General features: G+C 40.4%; 1 protein-coding gene across 2 annotated transcripts in view; it reads left to right on the forward strand.

Moving 5' to 3' along the window:
* The first annotated feature begins 576 nt into the window (after nt 1–576).
* The window catches only part of LOC149318655 (adhesion G protein-coupled receptor A3-like), a 480,532-nt gene continuing 455,655 nt past the window's right edge, over nt 577–25,453 (forward strand). For both annotated transcript variants that reach the window (XM_089510223.1, XM_089510222.1), the window contains exon 1: nt 577–821. In XM_089510223.1, the coding sequence (XP_089366349.1) occupies nt 577–821 (245 nt within the window). The remainder of the gene's footprint in view (nt 822–25,453) is intronic.

The raw sequence follows: 25,453 nt of genomic DNA on the forward strand, positions 1-25,453 counted from the left end.
GAAAATGTGTGTGTGTGTGTGTCCTTCTCCACACACACAGACACATCCCTCATTTTATAAATATGTGTGTCTGTCCTTCCCCATATATATATATATATATATATATATATATATATCCCTCATTTCATAAATGCATCTATTCCACTTGAATGCAAATTTTGAAGCCAGCAGTGCTGCTGAGAAGAAAGCATGCATGTATTCTTATACATAAACACACACATGTTGATGAAGGGAAGGGATTGGAGTCCCTCCCTGTGTGGGGCTCCTCCTGAGCCTCTGAGGGAAGAGGAGGGCAGGGGGTCTCCTCCTCCTCCTCCTCCTTCCTCCCAGAGAGCTGGGGCTGTCCCTGCCCTGCCCTGTTGCTGAGGGGCGGAGGCGGAGGCGTGGTGCTGCTGCTGCTGCTGGACCTGGAGGAGCAGACCCTCTTGGTGCTGGCTGCAGGCAGGCTCCCTTGCGCGCGGAGGAGCATGCCATGAGTGCTCCAGCAGCAGCAGCAGCAGCAGCAAGAGCAGCAGCATCAGGAGTCTCCCTTGGCCCCACTGCTGCTGCCTCTGCCTCTGCCGCCCCCCTGGCGCCATGCCTGGGCTGTGCTGCTGCCTGTGCCTGGTGGCGGTGGCTGCAGTGGGGCTGTCTGGGGCCAACCGGAATTGCCCGGAGCTGCTGGTGGACAGCTGCCTCTGCACAGCCGAGCGCTCCTCTTCCTCTTCCTCTTCCTCCAAGGGACCTGGCCGGCAGACCATCCGCATCAAAGTTGTCTGCACCGGAGGGGACTTGGTGGAAACTTTGCAGCCCTCCTCGCTCCCCAACCGCACCGTCTCCCTGTGAGTAACACTAGAACCATCAAAAAAGAAGGGTGGGGAGAAGAGGGGAAATGGAAATGGAAAAGGGGAGAATGCATCATTTCCAAAGTCACAAAAAGTAGGGTTGGGAAGAGGCTCTGGGCATCCATGCCCAGGTGTCCAAGATGCTGGCAGAGTGGACCCAAGTTTGTTTGAAAAAGGGATGAGGGTGAAAACCAGACAGGCTCCCAGCAGCCTCCTCCCTGGAGTTTGGACTGCATTCCACTTCAGAGCCACAGCAGCATCCACACAATCTGTACCTTCACCTGGGTGTAAGGCTGCTGCTTACATCACTGCCTGGATGTTCCACGAAAGGAAATCTTCAGTGTTGAAAGAGTTTGTTTTCACCGTGCAACAAACTCCCAACTCCCAGCATTTCCATAGCCTTGAGCCAGACAACAAGTTAAAGCGGTGCCAAACCGGGTTATTTCTCCAGTGTGGATGCAGGCCACTGAGGACTTTCATGCATTTCTTGGGCTCCCTAGCTTAGTTTTTCCCCTGGGATGTCTGCAATGATACAAATGATACAATATGTCTTCTAGAATCAGAGGAACTGCTCCAGGTAGGTCCTAAGCGCAAAGGAGAGGACCAAGGACAGCGGAATGGAGGACCTTCCAAGAGAATGGAGGATGTGACCCAAAGGGAAGCTTCAAAATGGAAAATGAAGGCTCCTTAAGGCGTGCTTGGGAATGGAGGACCTTGGAGAAGGAGGGAGGACCTGGCCCAAAGGAAAGCATGGACAGGACTCTTATATCAGGGTCAAAATGGAGGACATTCAAGAAAGATGGAGGACATGACCAAAAAAGCTAAAACCACTTGCAGATATGTAAATTCAGGCTGCTTAGGCATGCTCAAAGTGGAGGACATTCAGTAATAATAATAATAATAATAATACTATAATAATAAAGATTTATTTCTAGCCCTCCCTATCACTTGGAATCCGGGTGGGTTACAACAATAAAATACATGAAAGTTACAATAAAATCAAAGACGAAAATAATCCCTATAACCAACCCTCCCATTCCCAATGCTAAAACAGGATTAAACAAATAGAGGATATGACCCCCCAAAAGCTAATAAATCTCTTGTTAGAAATGTACATTCGTGCTTCTTTGGCATGCTCAAAGTGGAGGACATTCAAGAAAAATAGAGGACATGAAAACCCCCCCCCCCCCAAGCTAATAAATTTCTTGTAGAAATGTAAACTCATGCTTCTTAGGTATGCTCAAAATGGAGGACAGGTGGGAATTCCTCCTGGACAGAAGGTCAAAATGGAGGACATGTCCAGGGAAAGGGAAATGAAGTACTAATGAAAGATATAGGATAGATAAAAGTGGCAAATAGTTATTCTAAGGGACTTATAAAAATTGGAGGGTAAAGGAAGCAAATAAGTGGGGTTATGTTGTATTTTAATTTTTATAAAAATAAAATATTGAGAGAGATAATCCGGGGGGGTAGGGGAAATGCGTTGCACATGGTCAGAGGCACACTCTGCTCTAAGCCAAGGAAGGAAAAGTGGCTGACTTCTGACATAGCTTTAAATGAATCCCCTCAGTGGGGGAGAGGGTGGTCGCCTGAAGGGATCTTCCATAGGGTGACCAGTGCTCCTCCTTTTCCAGGACCTGTCCCACATGTCAACTTTGTCCAGGAGAAATCCCAAAATGTCCTCCATTTTGACCATGGCAAAGAAATATGAATTTACATTTCTGCAAGAGTTTTCAGCTTTTCTTTGGTTGTGCCCTACATTTTTCTTTGACTGTCCTCAGTTTTGCTGTTCCTTGTCCTCCTTTGCGGTTAGGACATCTGGTTGCCCTGCTCTTCCATATGCTGCCTGGCATCCCGATATAGGCCCCCTTGGCTAATTTCCAGGGAATAGAGCTCCAACAAGTTGTTGCTTAACTTAAGTAGCATGCCAACTTTTCATGCTTAAATCTCTGCTGGGGATGCTGGGGCTGGAAGGAAACCCAGCTGTGAAGGGACTGGTGCAGGAGGAAGAAGCTGCAAGCAGGCATCCAAGCAGGAGAGCCCAGACATCCACCAGCTGAGCTGCCAGGAGTTAGTGTATATCTAGAAATTTTAGACAGAAAATTGACCCAAAAACCCTGAGCCAACTTATCCATGGGTCAATGTAAGTACTGTACTTTAACTCTTACTTAAAAAAGGAACCATCCCCTGGTGAAAGGCAGGAGTGTAATCCTGCCCTGGAAGCACTGACTCTCTCATCCATTCAACCTTTAGTATGAGCACAGTTATGCCTGCTGGAATTTTGTATTTCAACCTTCACATCCTTTGTTACATGCCCCTAAGTTTTTCCCTCAATTTATCCACGGGTCGTATCAAAATCCATAATTTTGGCCCCCAAACCTGCCCTTGACTTATACATCAGATCAACTTATATATACAGTACCTATAGCCATTGCCAAGGACCTGTTTATGGCATTACCCTCAATGACATGGGTATATATTGAATGAAATGTGTTGTTTTTAAATGGGGTTGCAGTGGTGGGAGAAAAGAAGGATTGGGTGCATTCCTGGAAAGCTCTAGGATCCCTTCTTTCTGAAGGACCATCCTAAAGCTTAATTCTACGAGCTGGTTTTCTCTGGATGACGGGCAAAACTTTGTCTCCCCAAACAACATGTTTCCTGTCCAGCTGGGAAACTGCAAGCTCACCTAAACGATAGAGAGGCTAGTTACTCAGTGACCAGTTTTTGCAGCCTTCTTTTAAAAGAGTCCTGTGACATTTGCCTTTCTTCAAAAGAAGTTTGACAGAAGTTTGTCATGAAGAAATTGTCTGGGTACATACACCTGTGAAAGAAGAAAGGAAAGCATAATGCACTTTCTTTTTACAAGTATAAATAATTATGAAGGCTCACTTTAGATTTGTTTCTGAACTCAGGTTCTCCTTCCTTTCTTTACTAGAAGTCTGATTTTTTTTCATCCCTCTCTGAAAAGTTCTGGTAGCATTTTGTTTGCTTTTGGGGGAGCAATGTGTATGGAAAGTAAATTGCACACTGCCTTGCCCAGTGGTTTTGCAAATAATACTTCCACAATGCAGATTATATCAACTGAGACATCTTTAAATCTCACAGACGATAATTTCAGACCCTAAAGATAACAGACAAAAATGAACTGCATAATAAGGGTTGTTTACTGAAATTGATGGCCTTCTCTTCACTGGATTTGAGAAATGAGATATATCGTCCATATTTTTAGATGCCCCCTTTATTTAGAACTTGCCACAAGCTTCCATTTTTTCTGACCCAGCATCATTTTTGGTATGTTAAAAATACACTTTGAGGTACAGTTGCCTGTTGCATAAACTAAAATAAAGAATAGCTGACTATGTATTCTTAAGTATATGTGGCAGGAAGCCTTAATTGAAATCACTGGGATTTTAGTTCTAAACAAATATGGTTAGAATTGGGTGAAAAATTAGCAGGCTTATCCACTCCACAGATAACCTGAAAGTAATGACATTTAAATCCTGGTGTAGTCCTGTGGATATAAATCCTATTCTTAAAGTCTTATCCACAGCTCAGTTAAGGCGAAGTGTAGTGAAGTCCTATGGATATAAATCCTCTTCTTATGGTTTTATCCACAGCTCAACTAAGGCAAGGTGTTAGCATTTAGGCTAACATAACTCACTAAACTTTGTTGAATGCTTCCAGTACAGCCCTATTATGTTTTCTTAGAAGTTAACCTCACTGAGTTTAGTGAAAGTTAATCCCAAAGCAGTGTGTATTTGAGACTGCAGCTTTGAAATACTGTGAGGCTGTGTGTGTGTTTTGGCCTAACTAGGCTGTTCAATGAACTGTAAGACTAGGTTAATGTAATCTGTTTAAAATGGACCCAGGAATTACAAGTTATATGTGTTTACTCCCTAAATCCCACCTTCATAAGTGATTCTGTACTGCTGGATTTATTTGTTGACAGTTTATGCTGTGAAAATGTCCAGGCATTGCTGAACTTTTCTATTACAGTCAACACTTTTAAGAGAAGCAACTGTAAAAGATAGTAATTTACAACATGTGTGGACCCTGTGCTTGGAAATGCACAGATGCATTTGTTGAATTACTGTTATGCATCTAGGAATATCTTCCTTATTAAGGTACAGATGTGTTAAATGCAGTTTGAAGTACAGCTCCTGAAAAATATTCCAGATAACATTGTAAAACTCTTAGGTTTTAGTGTTCTTTCTGTGGCTATATCAAGAATACAGTCTTCCAACTTGCATGCAAATATAGGACACACCTGGATTGTTGCCCTAAACTGAAATGAATTCCACTGAACAATTTACTTTAGAGTAAATTAGGTGCAGGTGAAGTTTTCTTTCTCAACAGTTAACAAGTTTCTACAATTTTTAATAGAAAATCATATGTAGAAAATGGTTTCATTGGTTTATTCTGAAAATATGGAGTCATTTGGCAATTGTTTTGCATCCCAACCCCGAATCATTTTTGCATGGAAGGAAGACCCATTGATTTCATTTGAGCTTACCTCCAAACAAGTGTTCATAAGAATGTAGCTCCAGGCCTATTTCTCTTATAAACATGTATACCATTTTGCTTTGCAGGAAACACTGACAAATTTATACTGTTCCCTATAGGGATATTATATTAGGAAGCAAGTGGACTGGTAGAAAAACAATAATGGAGAAAAATAAATTGAACTCCAGCTAAGATGAAAGATGAAAGCATTTGTTGACAATCCTATCTCTGGTAATATAAAAACAAATACTAAAATTTGAAAAGTTTATTAGCTTATTAAGAAAGACAAAAACATTTACTTTACACATGCATAAAGTACTGTAATTCCTTTTGCTCTTAATTCAGTTCATGTCTTTGAAAGTAACTGAAAAGCCCCAATATTATAAGATGGGGTTGTGGGGTGTGGAAGGGAAATCGTTATAACAATAATCTAAATAAAGAAGAGGAAATGCCTTTTTCAGTAGTTGAACATGGAGCTGACAGTTTGATTGAAAGTGTCAAATACTTTCTGTAGAGACAGTATTTATGATGAATTAAGTTAAAGTTATATGACATTCGCCAGCTGCAGAAATTGGTGAGGGAAAAAAGCACAAACATTAGTGTTCATAGATATGTTTTTCTAGCTGCATGGAAGAGCAGGGAAAGAGCATATCCATGCAGACACTGCCTGTTTCCATTCATTTTTATTGGCCCATAGAGAAGGAGCTGCAGCATACGGAACATAACTTGCCGTATTGTTTTAACAAACTGAGAATGGAGGGGCGAATAAAAGCAATGTGCGTTACAGATGCAATAACATCTCTTAAAATAACAAAAAGCCAATTTTATCCAGTGATAAAATCTTTAGTCGGGTTTTAATAAGTCAAGATTTCTTTTCCCAGATGACATTTCTGTGGAAAACTGGGCTGAATGTTGAAATCCTAAAAACTGTTGCATCAGTAAGTAAGAGTTCCCAGATGGCTGTACTGGAAACTGTACCATTTTTGTCATGTTGCTGAAAGTGCAAAGATATTGCTTTCATGTTGCAAACAGCTCCAAATTGTTAAAAAGAGAGTGTTTGTCAGAGAGACAAATTGTCAGAGAGACAAATTGAGAGACAAATTGCTCCAAATTGTTAAAAAGAGAGTGTTTGTCAGACTAATGTTGTCTTTGACTAACACACTGATGCACAGTGGTTAAAATTTTGGCTACCTATTTGTTTCTGGGCCCAATTCAAAGTGGTGGTCATAACCTATAAAGCCCTTTGTGTGTGTTAGCTGGCTCTCCCTATACAACTTGGGTCCAGGCTATCTGAAGCACTGTGTCCCCCATATGAACTGTCCAGAGTCCTAAGATCTTCAGCAGAAAGAAAGCTTTGTCTTGGTCCCACCACCATCACAGGCTTGCTTGGTAAGGACATGAGAGAGAGCCTTCTTGGTGGCTGCTCTTCCATAGGAGGCTAGGCTGGTGTCCTCTCTGCTTACCTTTCACTGGCAAGCAAATAGGTTTTTATTCCAGAAGGCTTTGAATACAGTATATAATCTTGGTCATAGAATCATAGAGTTGGAAAAGCAGGGAGGCTTCTATATGGCGTGTGTATTCTGTTTTTTTAAAAACACTTCTGTATGCTTAATTGCATTTTTAAAATTATTTTAGCAGATGTTTTTAATTATTTTAAAATGTTTATTGTAAAGTTTGTAACTGATTTTATCTGTGAGTCACTTTTGGTTGCTTTCTGGGAGAAAGCCAATACATAAATAAATGAATGAATAAAAGTAGTAAACAAAATTGATGTGCAAGGTTTAAAACTATGTCGGACACTACTGATAACACACTGTGTCACTAAAACCACATTGGCAAAGAGTCTTGTGGCCCCTTATAGACTAACCAAGTTTTATTTGGCAGAACGTTGACAAGTTTCACTTAGCATGATGGCGAACCTATGGCACGCGTGCCAGAGGTGACACTCGGAGTCCTCTCTGTGGGCACATGTGTCGTCGCCTCAGCACAGAGTTTGCCAGAGTTTGTTACTAGAAAGCCGGAGGGACATGGCACTTTGCAATAAATAAGTGGGTTTTGGGTTACAGTTTGGGCACTCGGTCTCTAAAAGGTTCACCATCACTGGCATAAGCTGTCATGCACAGTGGCCTATTATCATGGAGTGAAGTGACACTGCTCCATGCATGTGATGGTGGGCTGCTGTCCACTAAGAGCTATGCCATATAAAACTTGTTAGTTTTTAAGGTACTACAAGACTCCTTGTTGTTTTTACTACAAAAGACTAATACCGCTATCTCTCCCTCCAGAAATTACTCCTTAACTGTTATACAGTAGAACAGACTTAGCTGGCATAACTTGCATTGCAAAGAAAGGCACTTGTGGTTCAATTTTTGTTTAAACTGAGTCAAATGCACACAGTAGGATTAAGGATAACTGCTGTTTCATAGTTTGCAAATGTAGGCCATTATCTTCTGCTTGAATGTCATGAGAGCGCTTCTCAGCCTTGATTTGTATTAACAGGTTTTAGAAACTATACATCTTATGATTGTCTGTGCTGTTGGACGTGAGACCCAAATAAATTTTAAAAAGTGCACTGGCAGTTGAACCCAGCTGAGACGATTAAGCAGCTGCTCTGCCTTACTGATGTTTAAAAAGGGACTTTGTTTAAAATTTTCTCCACGCATGCCATTCTGACAAATAATTCATGTCCCCAGAAATGGGAACTGCAATTTTAGCCATTTGGTTTTTAAAAGCATTTTGATTAAAAGAAAAGAAAATATGCTATTTGAAGGGAGTATTTTCCACAGGAAAGCTAGATTGTTACTTTATATACAGTATTGCTGGGAAGTGTTGTTTGTTGTTGTTGTGTACTTTCAAGTTGTTTCTGACATAGCGATCCTAAGGCAAACCTATCATGGTTTTTTTTTTGGGGGGGGGGGTCTGAGAGTGCGACTTGCCCAAGCTCATCCAGTGAATGGAGGAATCAACCCTGGTCTCCAGAGTCATAGTCCAGTGCACAAACCACTATACCACACTATTTTTTATTAAGCCTGTACACAGGACTCTGCCTTTTTCTTGGCTACTAATCCTAAAAAGGTAGAACCATTATTTTTTTAAAAAGACATCAGCTTTCCCTAACAGGAGTGATATCTGTCTTCTCTTGAAGGTCATTAGTGTTTAAGAACATGTCTTATCTGGGATGTTTGTGCAATGAGTCAGCTTCAGAAGAATATCTACTCTGTATTCCAGCAAGTACCCTCAAGGAATAATCTTAGTTAAACCTCATGGAATACTTAGGAAATATTTATGTATCACTGTATGAATACTTATGTGAGTATTTAAAATATACATAAATATATTTAATCTCAAGTTTGTGTTTTGCATTATTAGAAGATGTAGTTGGATAGGACTGTGGCTGAATTGTTGGTATTTAGTGCATTTAAATACTGTGCATTGTACGTATCCCAAAATGGCACTTTTATATAAAGCTGATAGACATGATAATAAAATTTAGGTTTTTTTACACAAAATATTTTTTCGAAGCTTTGTATTTGTGTAAATTAAGAAGCCTATATAGCCAGAATGATGTAGTGGTGTGACTACACTGTTGGACTAAGGTGCAAAATAATCCAGTTTGAGACTGCTTCAACTGCCCTGGCTCAGTGCTAGCGAATTACGGGAACTGTAGTTTTGTGAGACATTTAGTCTTCTCTGTCAGAGAGCTGTGGTGTCACAATAAACTACAATTCCCAGGATTCCCTAACACTGAGCCAGGGCAGTGAAAGCAATCTTAAACTGGATTATTTCTGCAGTGTGTTTTGGAGCAAAGACTCTGAGAGACCAGAGTTCAAATCTCCACATGGCTGTGGAAAAAAGCGTAAGCTGCTCTGAAAGCCTTTGTTGCTGAAGAGTGGAGTATAAATGCTCTAAATAGATAGATAGATAGATAGATAGATAGATAGATAGATACCCACTGAGCAAGTCACATTCTCTCAGCTTCAGAGGAAGGCAATGACAAACCCCTTCTGAACAAATCTTGTCAAGAAAACGCCTTGATATGGTTGCCTTGAAGGCCAACAACAACAACAGGAAATCTATTGTATTGCTCAAATCTTTAGAAATCCTCCCCATTCTACTTTAAGTATTAGATCTTACCATTCTCCTGATTCACTGGTTATAATGTTTACCTATCTCTGGTTTATGTGGGTTCTTATTGACCCAGTGGAATGGAGGGGCTGTTCATAATTCTTGTCCTTAAAATCAGCTATAAGAACAAGCAATAGGTTGTCCACCATAGAACATGCTGGCAGTTATCCATTCCCTTTATTCAGGTAAATTATTTCTGCAGGTTCTTTAACTCAGAAAAGTCTGTCTGCTTTCTGCTTTCTTCCTTCAGAATGTGCTCAGTGTTTGATTTACTTTCCTTTTCATTGGAGTCCAGAGAGTGAATGTTGCCCATGTCCGAGCTTTCAGAGGTACATGTCCACTCTGACACCATGGATAAAAATTTGTCATCAAGTACTTGGCTGAGACAGAGCTTTCTGCAACATTCCTAAATCTCTTGAGATACTGAGATATCTTGAGATACATGATGAACAGAGGCCTCCATTTTTAGGATAACATTGATATACTGCTATTACTTTTGCTAAGCTATTTCTGTGGCTTTTGCAAACAGCACTTTATCCAAGATTACCACAATATGTCGCAGTATCATGTCTGTGGCTATTTTGTTGATGCTAAAGTGGTAACGAGAGACATCTTCAGAGATGGTAACCAAGGCGGGTTACAGGCCGCCATTAAAGTACGGACTCAGTCCGTACTAGGGTTAGGAAGGTGCGGTGCTTCCGCACCCCCCTAACCCTAGTACGGACTGAGTCCGTACAAAGTGGCGGCTCCCCTTCCACAAGGAGGCCGCCATGACAACGTCATGACCGCGCCGCCTCTACACAGGCACCCTTTCCGTGGACCAGGAAGGAGCTCCGTTTCGGAACTCCTTCCTCTTTTGCAGCGGCGCTTTGCTTCGCGAAGCGGCCCCTTTCTCCTTCTCCCCGCCGCCGCGGGGTGTCCTTGGGACTTGAAGCTCTAGGGACACCCCTTTTCAGGCTGCGGGGAAGCGGCGTTTTGCTGCTTCCCCGCAGCCTGAAAAGCGGCGGATTGGGGCCTCAGCGGCTGCCGTTCTGGCAGCTGAGGCCCTGATACACCGGGGAAAGGGGCGGGTGCAGCCCGCCCCAAATGGGCGGTCTATAACCCGCCCAAGACTCTTTCATAGGTAGAACCTTTTCCAGCCTAGGCTTTTCTAATTTCCTGCACTCACATGTCTTGTAAGCATCTTGTCAGATAACTGAATTTTTTTTTGAGATACAAAGATTTCATTTTGACTACCTTTGTCTACCAGTGGCTGTGGTTCAGCTTCTTCTCCAATAATAAATGGTGGAAGATGCTTTTCTTCTGTGGAAATGGTTTATTACTAATGTTTCAGAATGCATGATTAAGCAAGTTTTGAGACAGGCTTTCCAGTTTAATGTGATTCTGTTCATGTTATGAAATGTTCTGCTAGTGATAACTGTGTTGATGGTATGGACTCTGAACAAGTAATTCTGGACTATGACTAGGCTCTCTGTAGGCCAGTGTCCTTTCCCTCTGTTTATGAGCACGGAAGCCATCAAATATTGAGATGACTTCAGTGTTGCCTATGAGTTTTCATAGCATAAACCTGAAGTACAGGTAGATGCTTTTGATGCAGCTATAGGCTGGTTGTCATATTGTTATCAGCATCTCTTTGAGATGAAGACTTATTTCCTGGATCACGACAAAATAGGCCCAGAGAGAACCTTTCTAGATTATAGGGAACAATAAATATATGTTTGTTTTGAGAACAGTAAGATTATTGTCTATTGTGCCTTCCCTGGTAGTATTTAAGATTGGATAAATGTTGCGAATCAAGGATGACTGTTGAGAATTATAATAGTTTGGATGAACCTTTACAGATCAGCAATTGGAATTCTTCAGCTATTCAGTAAAAAGGATTTTGTTATCCTTTAAATTTGTTGTCTTTTTCCTGTTGTATTTGTTTCCTTTTTTTGCTACTTCTTCAGTGACCTAGGTTTTACAGCAGTCAAGGGATATGCATACTCACTCTTCTGTTTGTTCTACTTTGACCAGTAACTTTGGGCGGGGGGGGGGGGGCACTTTGTTAATTGTATGGGACATGTAGCAACCCAACATGCATACTCGCTCTGCATATACACGAGTGTCTATGTTCATATACTGTAGTTTAAAAGCTCTTATGATACCTAATTAACCACTTTGTTGTTGAATGTCACATCTGTAATGTGAAAGACTACTAGACGAATGGATTATGTCTGTTGTGGCGCACCTATGGCACGCATGACAGAGATGGCACACAAAGCCATTTTTCGTGACACATAGACTGTGGGGAAAAGGAGGAACAGGCACTTCCCTCTTTGTCCTCTTCCCGGCTATCCCGAGCTGCAGCTGAAGGCCCAGAAAAGTGTGAATGGAAGAAGTCCTGCCCTGGAAGTCCTGTCTCTCCTTCAGCACCGGGTAACACCTGGTGCCAGAAGGCCTTTTAGTGTGGGCACCCCTAAAAGGTTCACCATCACTACATTATGTACTCAGAAATGAGTTTTGGTAAGAGATTATGGTACCTCTGAATGAACATTTTAAAAAGGTGCTTTAAATTTTGTTTGGTTTTTGACAGGATGGTCATTTCCATCACTAGATCTTATAATGTTCGACTGAGATACTGCACAGTCCAGCATGGCTATAATGATGAAGCTCTGTTGTCATAACTATTTCCGCTAATACCACCCCTCCAATTTCTACCTTTACCAATACCAGAAATCACCCCGATCAAAGGGCTTCCAATATACTGCAGGTTGAGACTCAGGGAAATGATGAGTGCAGCTTTCTCCTAGTCAGGGGAACACTGAGACCTTTGGTTGGGCTCTGCTTGGCCTAAGAGGCAGATTTTGAAGGCTTGTCAACTGTAAAAGTGAATCCCAAAAGTTAATGAGATCATTAGTCCAGCTTACAAGATAGTAAATGCTGAAGAGAATGCCAGCCTTGGGCTTTGGCCATGTCAGCTAACTACTAAGCACATTGTCAATAATTCACTAAATATTAGTTCCTTTTGATAGGCACTGTCAACAGCAGAACAGAACTATTTGAAGTTTATAATGTTTGTGCCTAATGAAATTAGAAAAATATTTGCTTTTTCTTTGTGTTAATTTCAGTAGGACTTACTCAAAGTTAACTGTGACTATAAATTCTGAGACATACAACTGTCCCTCCACATTCGCTGGGGTTAGGGGCACAGGACCACCGTGAATGTGGAAAAAACACAAATAACTCAAACACCATGTTTTTACCTGGAGAATACCACTCTAGAAATCTCTAGGTCCTCCAGTGCAACTTTGTAGTCAACATCTGCCAGACATTGACCATAGAATTGCACTGGAGGAGTTACAAATGCTACAAAAAGTGAAGTGTTCTCTCTAGGTATCTCTAGGTTCTTCAGTGTGACTTTTGGTTAAAATTGACCATAGAATTGCGCTGAAGAACCTAGAGATTCCTAGAGAGAACATCTTAATAAAATCTGTGAATAATCAAATCTGCAGAAGTGAAAGCTGCAGATGTGGAGAGATGAGTGTAGTTATTTTAGTCTGGAATATCAGTATGCAAAAGATTCTTGTATCACCTTTGATACTTACTGTGCAAAATAGGTTGTAGCATAAGTTTTTGTTAGTCTGTGAAAGTTTAAACTGCAATTTCTTTCACGCATTTAGTCTCAGAGATCCCATTGCATGTGAACATAAATGTTGCCACATTGCTTTGGCTTGTACAGAATGTAGTTATTCCAAAAATTCTTCACTACAGTTGGACCTTGGTATCTGCAGGGGATCCATTCTAGACCTGGATACCAAAATCTGTGGATGCTCAAGTCTGCATTGTCTCCAATGGTGGTGCAGCCATGCGGCCGCAACACTATTAGGGACAGTGGGACTCCTCCTTCCTTTCTTCCTCCCTCCCGGCTCTCACTGGTGGCAGGCAGAAGGGTGGCCTCTTCCTCCTCTGCCACTGCTGCTTCTTCCACCTGCTTCTTCTTCCTCCTCCTCTTCTTCTTCCCACTTCTTCCTCCTCCTCACACCTCCTCCACAGCCTCCTCCTCCTCTTCTTCCTCCCATCTCTTCCTCCTCCCACTTCTTCCTCTTCCTCTTGCCTCCTCTGCTGCCACCACTTCCTCCTCCTCCTCCCGCCACTTCCTCTTCCTCCTCTTCCTCCCACCTCCTCCGCTGCTGCCATTTCCTCTTCCTCCTCCTTCTCCTCTGCCACTGCTTTACCACAGGCTTGCTGTCCACACATGGCAAGTCTGTGGAGATGGAGGGCGGACTATAATTTACAGACCTGTGACATATTAGTAGTTTATTCATGAAAGCTGCTTCCTGCATGTCTGTTTTGGGTTTGTAGGCACAGTTACAAGTAACATTTCAAATGAAAATTGTAATCACAGTATGTTTCTTGCCTATCCATAAAATTAAGAAAGCTTTTTGTAGCTATTTTTGCTCATATCTTTGGCATACCCTAGTCAGCTAGCACTGACTGATTTAATAAGTGTGAAAGTAATTTTGTTGTGATTAAATGTACAGATCTAAAATAATATTGGCTTAGTTGCATTGGGCTGTTAGAAGCTATACAGATGATCCTCACAATCAGGATATAAAATACAGTCGCTCCTCCTAACTCACGGATCTTGGATCTGTGACCTTGAAAATCCATGAAGGGGTAACCTCAGCTATTTTTAATAGGGCACACTCCACGCGTGCACACATATGCACGTGCACACATATGCACGTGCACATGTCCCATTCAAACTGATGGGCCTTGAATATCCGTGAGCCTCCGTTTTTGTGTGTGGGGGGGGGGGGAGATCTGGAATGGATCCCCCGTGAAAACAAAGAGCCAACTGTAGTGCCTTGCATATTTACCACTAACATGACTTGTGTGTATTTGTATGTGTGAGGTTTGGGCATCTTTTGGAGGGGATGTTTCTCTAGATTTATCGTTTTCCTTTATAACTTTGTTTTATTGCTATTTCGGCCCCACACATATAAGACATATCACACTGGTGTTTATCACCATAGAACCTATACATTTACTTGTACAACAGTTCTGTGTCTTGCAAGATAGATATTTTCTGCTTTGCTCCAAAAGTAATGAAACAATTTTTTAACTTGCATATCACTTAAATGATTATATACTTATGTCTCAGGCTTTACTTCACAAACGAAGATTTAGGAAGGACTCATGATCCCGTGCTTTCTATAAGCGCGTTGATGACTAAAAAGGCCAATCCGTGATAAACAAGTCCGGTTGCAGAAAGCACAGCAGAAAGTCTCCTTGGGTGATGTTTCCGGGTTGTGGTTCTTTCTGCATTGTCATTTCTCTTCGAGACTCGTTCGGTGTGAGCTTTCAAAAAAGGCTGCAGCATCGTGGATAGTGCATCTCCATGCCTCCCGATGCAAGGCCAGGGCGGACCATTGTTGGTGATCGATTTGGCCGAGCCTGAGATGTTGTTTCAGGGAGTCCTTGTATACTTATGACCAATCCTATATTTGGTATAAAATATCTTCATTTTTGTTAATATATTTATTTATGTAAGATTTGTTGTTTTAGTGTGTTGTCTGTAGTTGGGACTAAAAGTTATATTCAGGCATCATTAAATACTATTTTGACATTTTAATATAATTAGTTTGAATTGAAGAAACATATTGGTAATTTCCGCTAGCCAATAAGGGCCATACCACTTATGTCCTTTGCACAGAACTGATTTTGGATAGGGCATTTTATAGTTCTAGATCTCCAGTCCAATCTAATATTGCTTAAGTGACTTAAAGAAACTTCCTAGTTTAACACCATATTTAAGGCTTTCTGATGTTGGTTTCAGTTTCATAAAACCAGGAAATTGAAAGCTGATGCTTGAAGAGTCATGCTTTGTGATTAATGTCCATGTGACAAACTGGCGTGCAATGTCACAATTTGCTTACAACCTGAACTTCTCATGTATTCACATTTTGAGTTGGTCTTTTAGGCACAAATTCATATGGAGTGGTTGTAGTTGTTTGGAACAAAAACACCTGTTGCTGATCCTGTGGTGACTTCCTCAAAATCCCCCATGAGAGTGTCTGAGAGCCCAAATAAGTTGTGTTTCAGGTAGCCTGTAGTGTGTATATAAATGACATGATCCTCCCACGACTCACTGTAGGGGCTCATCAATGTGCTTTTTTTTTAGTACGGCCTTGTGAGGTCATCTTCCATAACTAAAAAATACCAGTAACTATTTCATAGATTTCTAATAGATTCCCCAACGCAACATAGAATTCTTTGGCAAATACTAGCTTCAGAATGAAATGAACAAGATTTTTAAAAAGTTTTTTAAAAACTTTTTTTTTTTTTAAAAAAAGAATGAAGTGAACAAGATAACTTTGCCAAACAACTGCTGCGTTAGACTTCCATATAGCAGGAAAGGCTTAATAATCTTTGAAGCACTGCTAGGAACTTCATACAATTATATCACAAAATTAGAAGGCACCACAAGGGCTATCTAGCCCAGCCTTTAGCTGTGCAGGAAGGTACAGCTAAAGCAATGCTGAGAGAACAAAGAATTCTCTTCTTTGATAAGCCTGAATAATGTACATCATCATAAATTTCACCAAAACCTGATCGAATCATATGATATACCACTCTGAAAATTGGAGAAAAATTTATAAATGTGTTAATTTTCAGCACATTTAAAACAGATGCACAAGTGAGAATCTCTTGAATCACTTTGAAACAGGTTAACAACTACTGTACTTCAAGTTAATAATGGATGCTAGGTGATATTGGCTCAAAGATTTTATTTTTTGTAAGCAATAGAATCTTGATGCCTATAATGGCAGAACTTTAGGGGAGAGATGATTTACTGTAAGGCATAATCCTGCCCCCTATTATTGCTGGGTGTGCAAAATGCGGAACATTTTTTATGCTTATAGCCTCTGAAATCAACAAGAATTAATTTTGCCATCATCTTTATGTCAGAAAGCACAGCTAAGTTTAAAAAATAGACTGGGTATATAGCATTTTATATAACCCTACCCTTTTTTATTTTAGAATCTCCCTTTTTTCCAAAATACTCTTTTCAGCCATAAGCCCAAAAGTTCCATTCACATAGGCAAGTGACTGATACATCTCATACCCCTTGCTTTTAAATCGGCAAAGTGTGTCTGGCATGAAACGTCCCCTCATCTCAACTCTAATTTCCACCTTGAAGAAATAATTGCTACCTTTTGTTGACACATTCCTCAACATCCCCTGGCTACTGTGACTCACCACATTGGCCAGTGACATTTCACTGGCAATCTTCTGTGCTTTTCTGAGACACACAAACAAACTTATGCCTGCCATATACAGTCGGCCCTTCTTATGCACAGATTTTTTATACACCGATTCAAGCATACATGGTTTGAAAATGTTCAAAAAAGTATAGATTTCAAATATCAAACCTTAATTTTCCATTTTTTATAAGGGACACCATTTTGCTATGCCATTATAGTTAATGGGACTTGAGCATCCACGGATTTTGTTATACACGGGGGATCTTGGAACCAAACCCCAGCGTATAACAAGGGTCCACTGTATTAGGAGACTTCATCTTCTATGTAAATTAATAGAACTTAGACGAGAAACTCTTAAATGTACAGAATTCATTAAGTGACACCTTTCTCGTTTATTTTTGAATGAAACCACTAATTCATTCTCTATTCTGTTTTGGTTCTTCATAAAAGATATTTGGATTGTAACTTGGGAAAGGCTAGTGCCTTTTATGTTTATCCTTCTTGCTCATGTGTCTATCCCAGTGCTGATCCCTGTCAGTGGGGTGATGAAACTGGTTTGAATTTCAGTTTGAACTGTAAAGGAAATATCTAAAGTTTTGAAACATATCCCCTCAGATAGGTTCAGCACATTGGATAACTCCTTCAAAATTCATACCAAAAGACAAACTGCATTCAGCATCCCACTAATGTGGGAGCCACCAAACTGCACAGACCCAAACTACTTTTCATACGTACACGTTTTAAGAAGGCTTGAGTTGGACTCACTGCTATAAACTAGGAGGTTTGATAGAAGAATCTTTCCCTCATATGTAAAGTTCTGTATCTTTGAAGTCCCTCAGGCCTTAAACCATGAAGAAACTAAAGATGGTGGCAGTTTTATTTGTTCAATAGAAAACTTGCATCTTGTCCATCTAGTACTTACACAACACAGGGTGGCTAAAAGCAATGGAAAATGCAATAAAATTTCAAAACAGCCATATAATAGAACAGACAGATACTGCAAATACGTGCTATACTCTCCATATGCTTGAAAGTATATTAACACTAATAGCTTCCCAGTCTGTACAAATCTGTACAAATATACTTATCAGCTCAGACCCTGTTTTTAGTCCTTCTCTTCACATTCTAGCATCAATAACAATAATATGTAATATTATGGTAACACTTTTCAAAGTGCTTCACAGTCATTATCTAGTTGGAAGTCCTTGCAACAACTTTGTAAGTCAGTATTAACACCCATCACCCAGATAGGACTGAGGGTGAGATGTGTCACTTGCCTGAGGCAACCTAGGGAGTTCATTCAGAGGCAACATTTGAACTGAAGACATCTTGATTTGTAGGTTAGCGTTTTAGCCAATATACTACACCAGATTTCCTTCTCCAAATTCCATTCTGCTTTACTGATTTTTAATAACCACCAGATACATGACTGGTTCTTATTTGATGAATTCTCTCATGGGCTGCTGCCATACTATAGAAATAAAGCAGTTTAACTGCCATGACTCAATGCTATGAAATTTTGGGTTTTGTAATTTGCTGTGGCACCAGAGCAAGCTACAGATCCCAGAATTCCATAGTACTGAATCATGGCAGTTAAAGTGGCATCAGACTGCTTTATTTCAGCAGCGTGACAGCAGCTATGGTCTTGAAACTGTACATCTCATTCTTCTTTCTAATTGTAATTCGTTTATGTCAAAGAAATGTATCTTTTACTCCTTCTTCTTGACAATCTTGAAGTCTATTCTTTCCTAATGAGGGATTTGACCTCTTCTTTTTTCTTGCCATCGCTTTCACTTGTTTTTCTATTGCTCACTAAACTTACTTTGGATTTTTAAGGTCTTGGTCACATTCACAATACTAAATTTCACTCTGATTCAGTAGTCCTGTAGTCTGGTGCTCTCTGCTTTCAATAATTGCACCTTGTGTTGGTGACCTGCCTTGGCTTCTGTCTAATCCCAGCTCTGCTCTTTGGTCTGATAGTTGAGTTGAAGCTAACATTATGGATTCCTATCTTAGACATTTTTTTCCTTTGCTGCTCAGATAAGAATTTATTTTGTGCATTGGCGCTATTATTTTGCAGCCAGATTTTTCTTTTCAGCAAGGATGTCCTTTACTGAAGTAACTGCAGCTGTGCTTCTCTTCCTAGCAAGGATGTCCTTCTCTTGAAGTAACCACAGCTGCTTTCATTTTACTCAGTTTTGTCAGCTAAAGGGAACAACTGCTTTCTCTATCTAGGATAGGAAATAAAGATGAAGGGTCACTGACCCGCCATCTCCTTTACCAGATATAGCTCCTCTCATTCCAAGATAGGGCCACAGGAAATACAGTGTGTTACCAAACATATGTTTAAACAATGCAAAACAAGGATTCCACGCCCCCTCAGGAAATATACCGTAGTTACTGTGAGCCAGCAAAGTTAGCTTTTTCTGTATGCACATGAAATTTGAAGCATGTGAAAACAGTATCCCTAATCCCTGTGGTGTAGCCAGCTCCATTCTTAGTGGTTTAATAGTTTTATCTTCAACTTAATTAGATTTAAAAAAAAACGAATGCCTCTATTTATGCTGCTTCTGACTTGAGAAATCTGGAGCAATGTTTGAAAACTTCATGGTTTGCATCAATAACAAATGGCTAAGGTTGTAGTAGTACATATATTTGCTGTTGGAGATTGATACAATACATGACTATCAGGCTTTCCTCTTGCTTAATTAGTTTTTCACAATAAACAATATGTTGGGTTCAGGCACCTCTTTAAACAGATATATGTGTGCACAAAGTGGGTGAAAATATGTGCTACCCAGAGAAACATTATCTTTGTCTGCTTGTCCAGGCAATATTTAGGCACTGCATAGGATAACAATGCTAGATATATGAAGTCAGGGGGGAAATCCTTCCTTTTGCTCTAAATGAACAATATTGCTTTTGCCTTCAAGAGAGTTTTTTTTCCTTAGAGAAAAATCTATTTTATGTATATTTTATTTCCTGCAATGAGTCTCAAAGTGTAACGAGTAGTTGAAAAGTGTGCAAAAACCCACATATTCTCACAGAGAGGAAATAGTTGAAATAATTCATTCTTGCATGCATGGATGAAAAAAGGAAAGATTTCATTCCCTTCTCTGCCACACTGAAGTTAGTAATTAGACACTAGGCTTCTTCCCTTGTTTGGATGAGTTAGTTGGTTGATGAAGAGAGTCCCAATAAATATGAATTTGGGCTTTCTTCTTCATTTTGGTTTTGCTGTTTCGGAATATTTATTCCATATTATTGAAAACTTTCTCTTACAATTTGGGCTCCTGAAATCATTAGGGTTTGTAACTAGGGTTATCAGACTGAAACTGGAGAGGGCTGATTGTGTAGAAGAGGGAATTCCAGTAGTTGTTTGTTTCCTAGTTGTGTGACAAACAACATCTGCTGAAATTCCTTCTATGTAGCCACTTAAAGGTACAGGGGCCATCTCCATTTTTCAGTCTGGCAAAATTATAGATAATAATATCTATTTACATACTAGTTAATTGAAGAACTGTTCCAATAAACATTTGTAGAAAAATTATGCTTCGTTTCCCCAGTTGTGGAAACATATCAGAAATTATGTTGTCCCCAACTCTGTTGAAATATTTCAGTCCTAGTCTGCAGAGCGTGGAGACTAGGAGAAAGAACAGAAAAGGAAGAAATCTATACAGTGAGCCTGTGCCGTCCGCGGGCTCCCCATGCGCGGCTTTCAGCATACGCTGAAGCCACAGCACAGTGTAATGAACGGCATGCATGCCGCATACACATGCCCCATTATTTTCAATGGGGCGTGAGCATACGTGATTTTCCCCTTACGTGGGTGGGGGTCTGGAATGGATCCCCCACGTAAGGGAAGGGAGGACTGTATAATTTTCTTTCTAAAGATCTATTTTCTGTTGTAGCTTCACAAGCATTACTGCCCACATACTGTGTGGAAATATGAATGGTAGTATTCCGAGACTGTGATGTGCAGTACACACTTAGACATTTTTTTGAACAGTGGTTCAAACCCAGTGCCCTTCTTTGGGCTTTTCTAAATAGGTCTATAGACTTGTGAGTTCTCAGTATATAGCTCCTTGGGATTTACTGGTTTTTGTCATCTCCATGTCCACTTATTCCATTCTTTTAGAGGATGTTCATATTGATTTTTTTAGATTTGCAGTAGGGAGTCTTCTAGTGTTTTTTTTTTCCAACCAGGGTGTGGCTTGCTGAGGTGGTCCTGTAAACTGAAGGGCAAATTTTGCGTAAAATGCGTATTAGGGTTGGGGGCATCCGGAAAGGACGCTCCTTTCTAACCCTAGTATGCACTCCTCACGTACTAGGGTGCCCGTTTGTAACGGGCCTAAAGGTCCTTTCACCAAATGGAGTGGGTGAAGAGTGGGACAATTGATAGAAGATGGATTGGTTGGTCCATGCTGGCAGTTGCATTATTGAAAAAGTTTCAAGAACATTCAAAACAGAAATCTTGTGTTCCCCAGAGGTTTTGATTTTTTGTCAAATGCGGCTGTGGTAGATGAAGTATCATCATGATCAGATTTTATTTATCTGCAAAATTCTAAATTGCACAGTTAAAGAGAGTTAGTTTAGCACTAATCTAGAATGTCAGGAACAAGATTTTCAGTCACTGGAATACACTGGAAACAATTTGAACCACCTGGCTGCAACATGCAAACTATTATAAAGGTATTCAGAATCAAGCAGTTCTGCCAGAATGTAGTAGCAGAAACATCTTTTATGGTATTTGGGACTGCATACAATTAGGTGCTCTGCTAGTTCCTGGCTCTTTTTTACAACTCAGCCACATTTATTTGGACTCTTCCAGGGACAGGATAGGGTGTTGCCTATATAAATACATGGAAGTTGCTCTGTTTTGTCTTCTCTTTTATAAATTTTTACATAGTACTGCATACAGTTAACACATCTACTGAAGTCTGCATAAGGAGCATTTCATGGATTCAGAACTTGCTAAGTGGAAGCAAATAACAGTTGTGAAGAGCAAGGAAGACTAATCAAATAATCAGTGTATTGTTTTTGTAAGATCCCTGGTATTTACAGGAATATTTTGTAATACAAAATCAGTGAAATACAACTTTCTGCTGTATTAGAAAACAGATAACAGCTTGAACTAGTAGACAAAATTAATTCCCATGCACATATACAATGCAATATACCAGTGGTTCTCAATTTTTTTTACCCATATGACTCCTTTACATCTACATGCGAACACCACACCTCTCCCCTTGTGCTTGATGTAGTGTATGAATAAAAATATTTTGTTTGTTTAGTGTGGGTATTGTACATTCATGTATATTCACATTTTAACATTTTATAAGGAAATAACATTGTCCAAATTAAAACAGTTTTATTTAAATGTGAAAAGTTTAAAAGTTTTATTTATTTCATTTCCTTGCACTCTCACACACACTCGTTTACTCTCTCACACAGTCTCTGTGTGATTGTGTGACATTCATTCTTTTGTGTATATGAGAGTGTATACACATTAATATACAAGCATGTGAAAAAGAAATGAAGAGTGTGACTGTGTGTGACAGTATTAGTGTGACAAACTCTCACACACAGAGGTAACGATGGTATTTGAGAGAATGTGGCGCTTTACAGACCGCCCAAAAAGGGCGGTCTGCCAGCGCCATCATTTGCTGCACGGAGGAGTCCCAGTGGCCAAACCGCGCAACTCCTTTGTGCAGCAAAAAGAAGCCGCAAAAAGCGGCTTCTTTTTGTGGCACGGAAATGGTATTACAGAGTGCTAATGGCACACTCGCGGCGTCATTTCTGCCTTGTGATGTGTGGACGCTAGGCATCCACAACGTCAAAATGGCGGCACCCATGTAGAATGGGCGCCACCATTTTGTACACGCCAAGTGCGTACTAGGGTTAGGGGCATCCGGAAAGGATGCCCCTTTCTAACCCTAGTACGTGCGTGGCACATACTTTTTGCCTGTCTGTAACGGGCCTGTATTAAGTATGCAGCAGAGAATTGGGGCAGTGATGGGAAGAAGAAGTGTACCTGCAAAGGTCACAATCCAAAACATTTCCCTGCTGTCTTCCTTCTCTCTCAGGCAGGAGTGGCTGCTCCAAACATTCTCCTTGTCTTTCTCTTGCTCTCCAGGATACAAAAGGTTTGGGCGGGAGGGAAAATGAGGAGAAGGAAGATGATGATGATGGAAAAGAAAGGCCTTTAAGTCTCATGCTCCCACTGAGCAACCTCCCACTGAGCAACTCCCACACTTACCCTACTGTCAACAGTCTTACCCCACGTTGACTGTAATGTACAATATTTTAAGAATGAGACATGATGTGAGGGTGATCTGGCTGTGACATCAGTCACAGCTGACGATCACTTGTGTAGATTCTGCTAATCTGGTTTGTTTGGTGCATGTCCCCTTCATCCTTTGCTGCTGCATGCATGTCCCTCCAGAAGCTGTGTGCTTGGTAGAAGAGGATGATCATTCCAGATAGGAGTGTTCCATTCTTTATTCAAATTTATACGCCTGTATTTTTGGGAGCCTATCCATGATCTTGAAGTCAGGAGCCAACCTGATATTGATATTAAGAATTAGATGAAATGATCAGTTAAAATGACTGTTTGTGTTTGGCGCAAAGTTTAAACTGAACTGTCCCCACGCCCAGCCACACACTCTGGGCAGACAAGGCATATTAGTAAGTATACATTGTGGGATGAGGCATGGAAAAAGAAGCCTCATGTTTAGCACAATTCCTGGATGCTCATTATTTTAATTTATTCCCCCTTTCCTGTGTTTAAAACTGCTTTTCTGTTTTAATAGCTTCCAAGGTGGTTTACAGTTCAAGCATTTATTTTTTTAAAAGCACAATTAAATAAAATCTGGCTGAATAACTCCAAAGACTAATAAGCAAGGAGCCTAGCCAAATAGCAGCAATAGGACAATCCAAATAGAGCATCGGGAATAGACACAGTGCATATTTAGGTCATCCTACATTAAGAGTGTCTATTTCTGTTTAAGTAGATTAGCCTTTACATTTATGTTGACTGAAGACTGCCATAGTGATTCTCTAATTTGAAGGAAAGGTATTTGTTTTCCTTTTAAATATTAATTATTAGAAGTATCTCTGATAAATGAATAAATAAAATTATGATTAAAAATAGAGAGCAAAAAATGGATAATCTAATCTTCTAGTTAAATTTGCAAATATGTAGACATGCCACAAAAGTGATTTTTATTCCTCTTCAAAAAGGGAAGGCTACCTGTGCCTGATAAGCTTTCAAGAAGAAAGAGTTGTGTGTTATTGTCAGACCAGAAACATTACCCATCTCCTTTATCCTTTTGTAGCTTACCTCAGTAAATTCTGGCAGCTGCCCATTTACATGTCTTCTAATTGGTTTTATACATGCCAATTGTCTCTCAGCCATCCACTTATCTCTTGTAGTCTTATTTACAACAGAAAACATTCAGTGGTAGCTGTGTTGGCCATTTAATAAATGCACCAGTGATACCTTTATTGGCCAACTGAAATGCACAGTATACTTGTTGCAAGCTTTCGAAGCTCCATGGGCTTCTTCTTCAGGCAAGATGTTACAAACCAAACAGGAGGGGAAAACAAACAATTGGAGATGTTAGTCAGAATCCTGCATGTCCTTACAGTCCTTAGTAAAGATGTTATGATGGGGCAGATATCTGTTGAGTTCAAAGGGGCTCACTCCCAGGTAAATCAGCAAAGGATTTTAACGTCAGCCAACTTGTTCAGGTCTCAGTTCTAAAGAATTTGTACACTCTTGTTTAGCATGCCCTTTGATAAGTGTGTCCATGTCTGTGTGCATGTGTAGTAGTGGTGGTGGGGAAGGGGTGATTTGTTGCAGATTATAATGAATTGCACACTATCAAATGGCAGGAATTTAATTTAAGCCACTTAAAGTAGCTGCAGATGAGGTAGCTGAATCTGAGTTGACCTTTTCTCTTCCTTCTGAAACTGAAAGGATGCTTTTCCCTTGTTTGCTCTGGTCTAATGAATGTGCATGATTGATTAATTCAAAAGGGCAACTGGCAGCTAAACTGGAAAAACGGACAGACTGAAGAATTAAAAGACAGTAAGTACTTTTTTTAATAGTGATGTGGTAATTGATTCTGCCTTACAAGCTGGTATGTAATGTGAATAGCAAATGTTCTTCAGGCATCATTGCTTATGATATCAAATGCAATTAACCCTTAAATTTACCTGATTTCTTAAAAATAAATAAGGAACAATTCTGGTTTTGTGACAGTCATTCTAGTGCTACCCTTTCAGCTGATCCAACACTAGCCAAAAGCTCCAGAGACTTTCTAGACAGCTGCAAACAAGGTAGAACCATGCAATTCTGTCCTGCTTGCCAATTTCCCTTGTCCAGGTCTCCTTATCTTTTCATTTTTCTAAATTTCTGATTTGGTGTTCTGATGAGAAGTACTGAGGAGAAATGGTTGCTTTGGCAGGTTCATGAATTTTCCTCACGGTGCCATTTGCAGATAAAATAAACGTCAATGTAGCATTGATGGCTGAGGAGAAGGTTAGGATACCTGTACCAAGAAACCTTGGAGTGAAACAGACAGGTATGAAAGAGTGGCCTCTGCCACTCTACCTGCAAGTGAACCCCTATCAGCCTGGGACTGCAGTGATTGGATGGCCCGCTCTTAAAGAGGGCCACTGCCACATTCCCAAATGGGCCACTGGCAAGGAGCAGCTTTTCACCACTCCTTTTGCAGGTGGCCTCAG

This window comes from Sceloporus occidentalis, unplaced genomic scaffold (genome assembly GCF_023333645.1).
Source record: "Sceloporus occidentalis isolate IW3139 unplaced genomic scaffold, rSceOcc1.0.p SCAF_2, whole genome shotgun sequence".
Taxonomy (NCBI): Eukaryota; Metazoa; Chordata; class Lepidosauria; order Squamata; family Phrynosomatidae; genus Sceloporus; species Sceloporus occidentalis.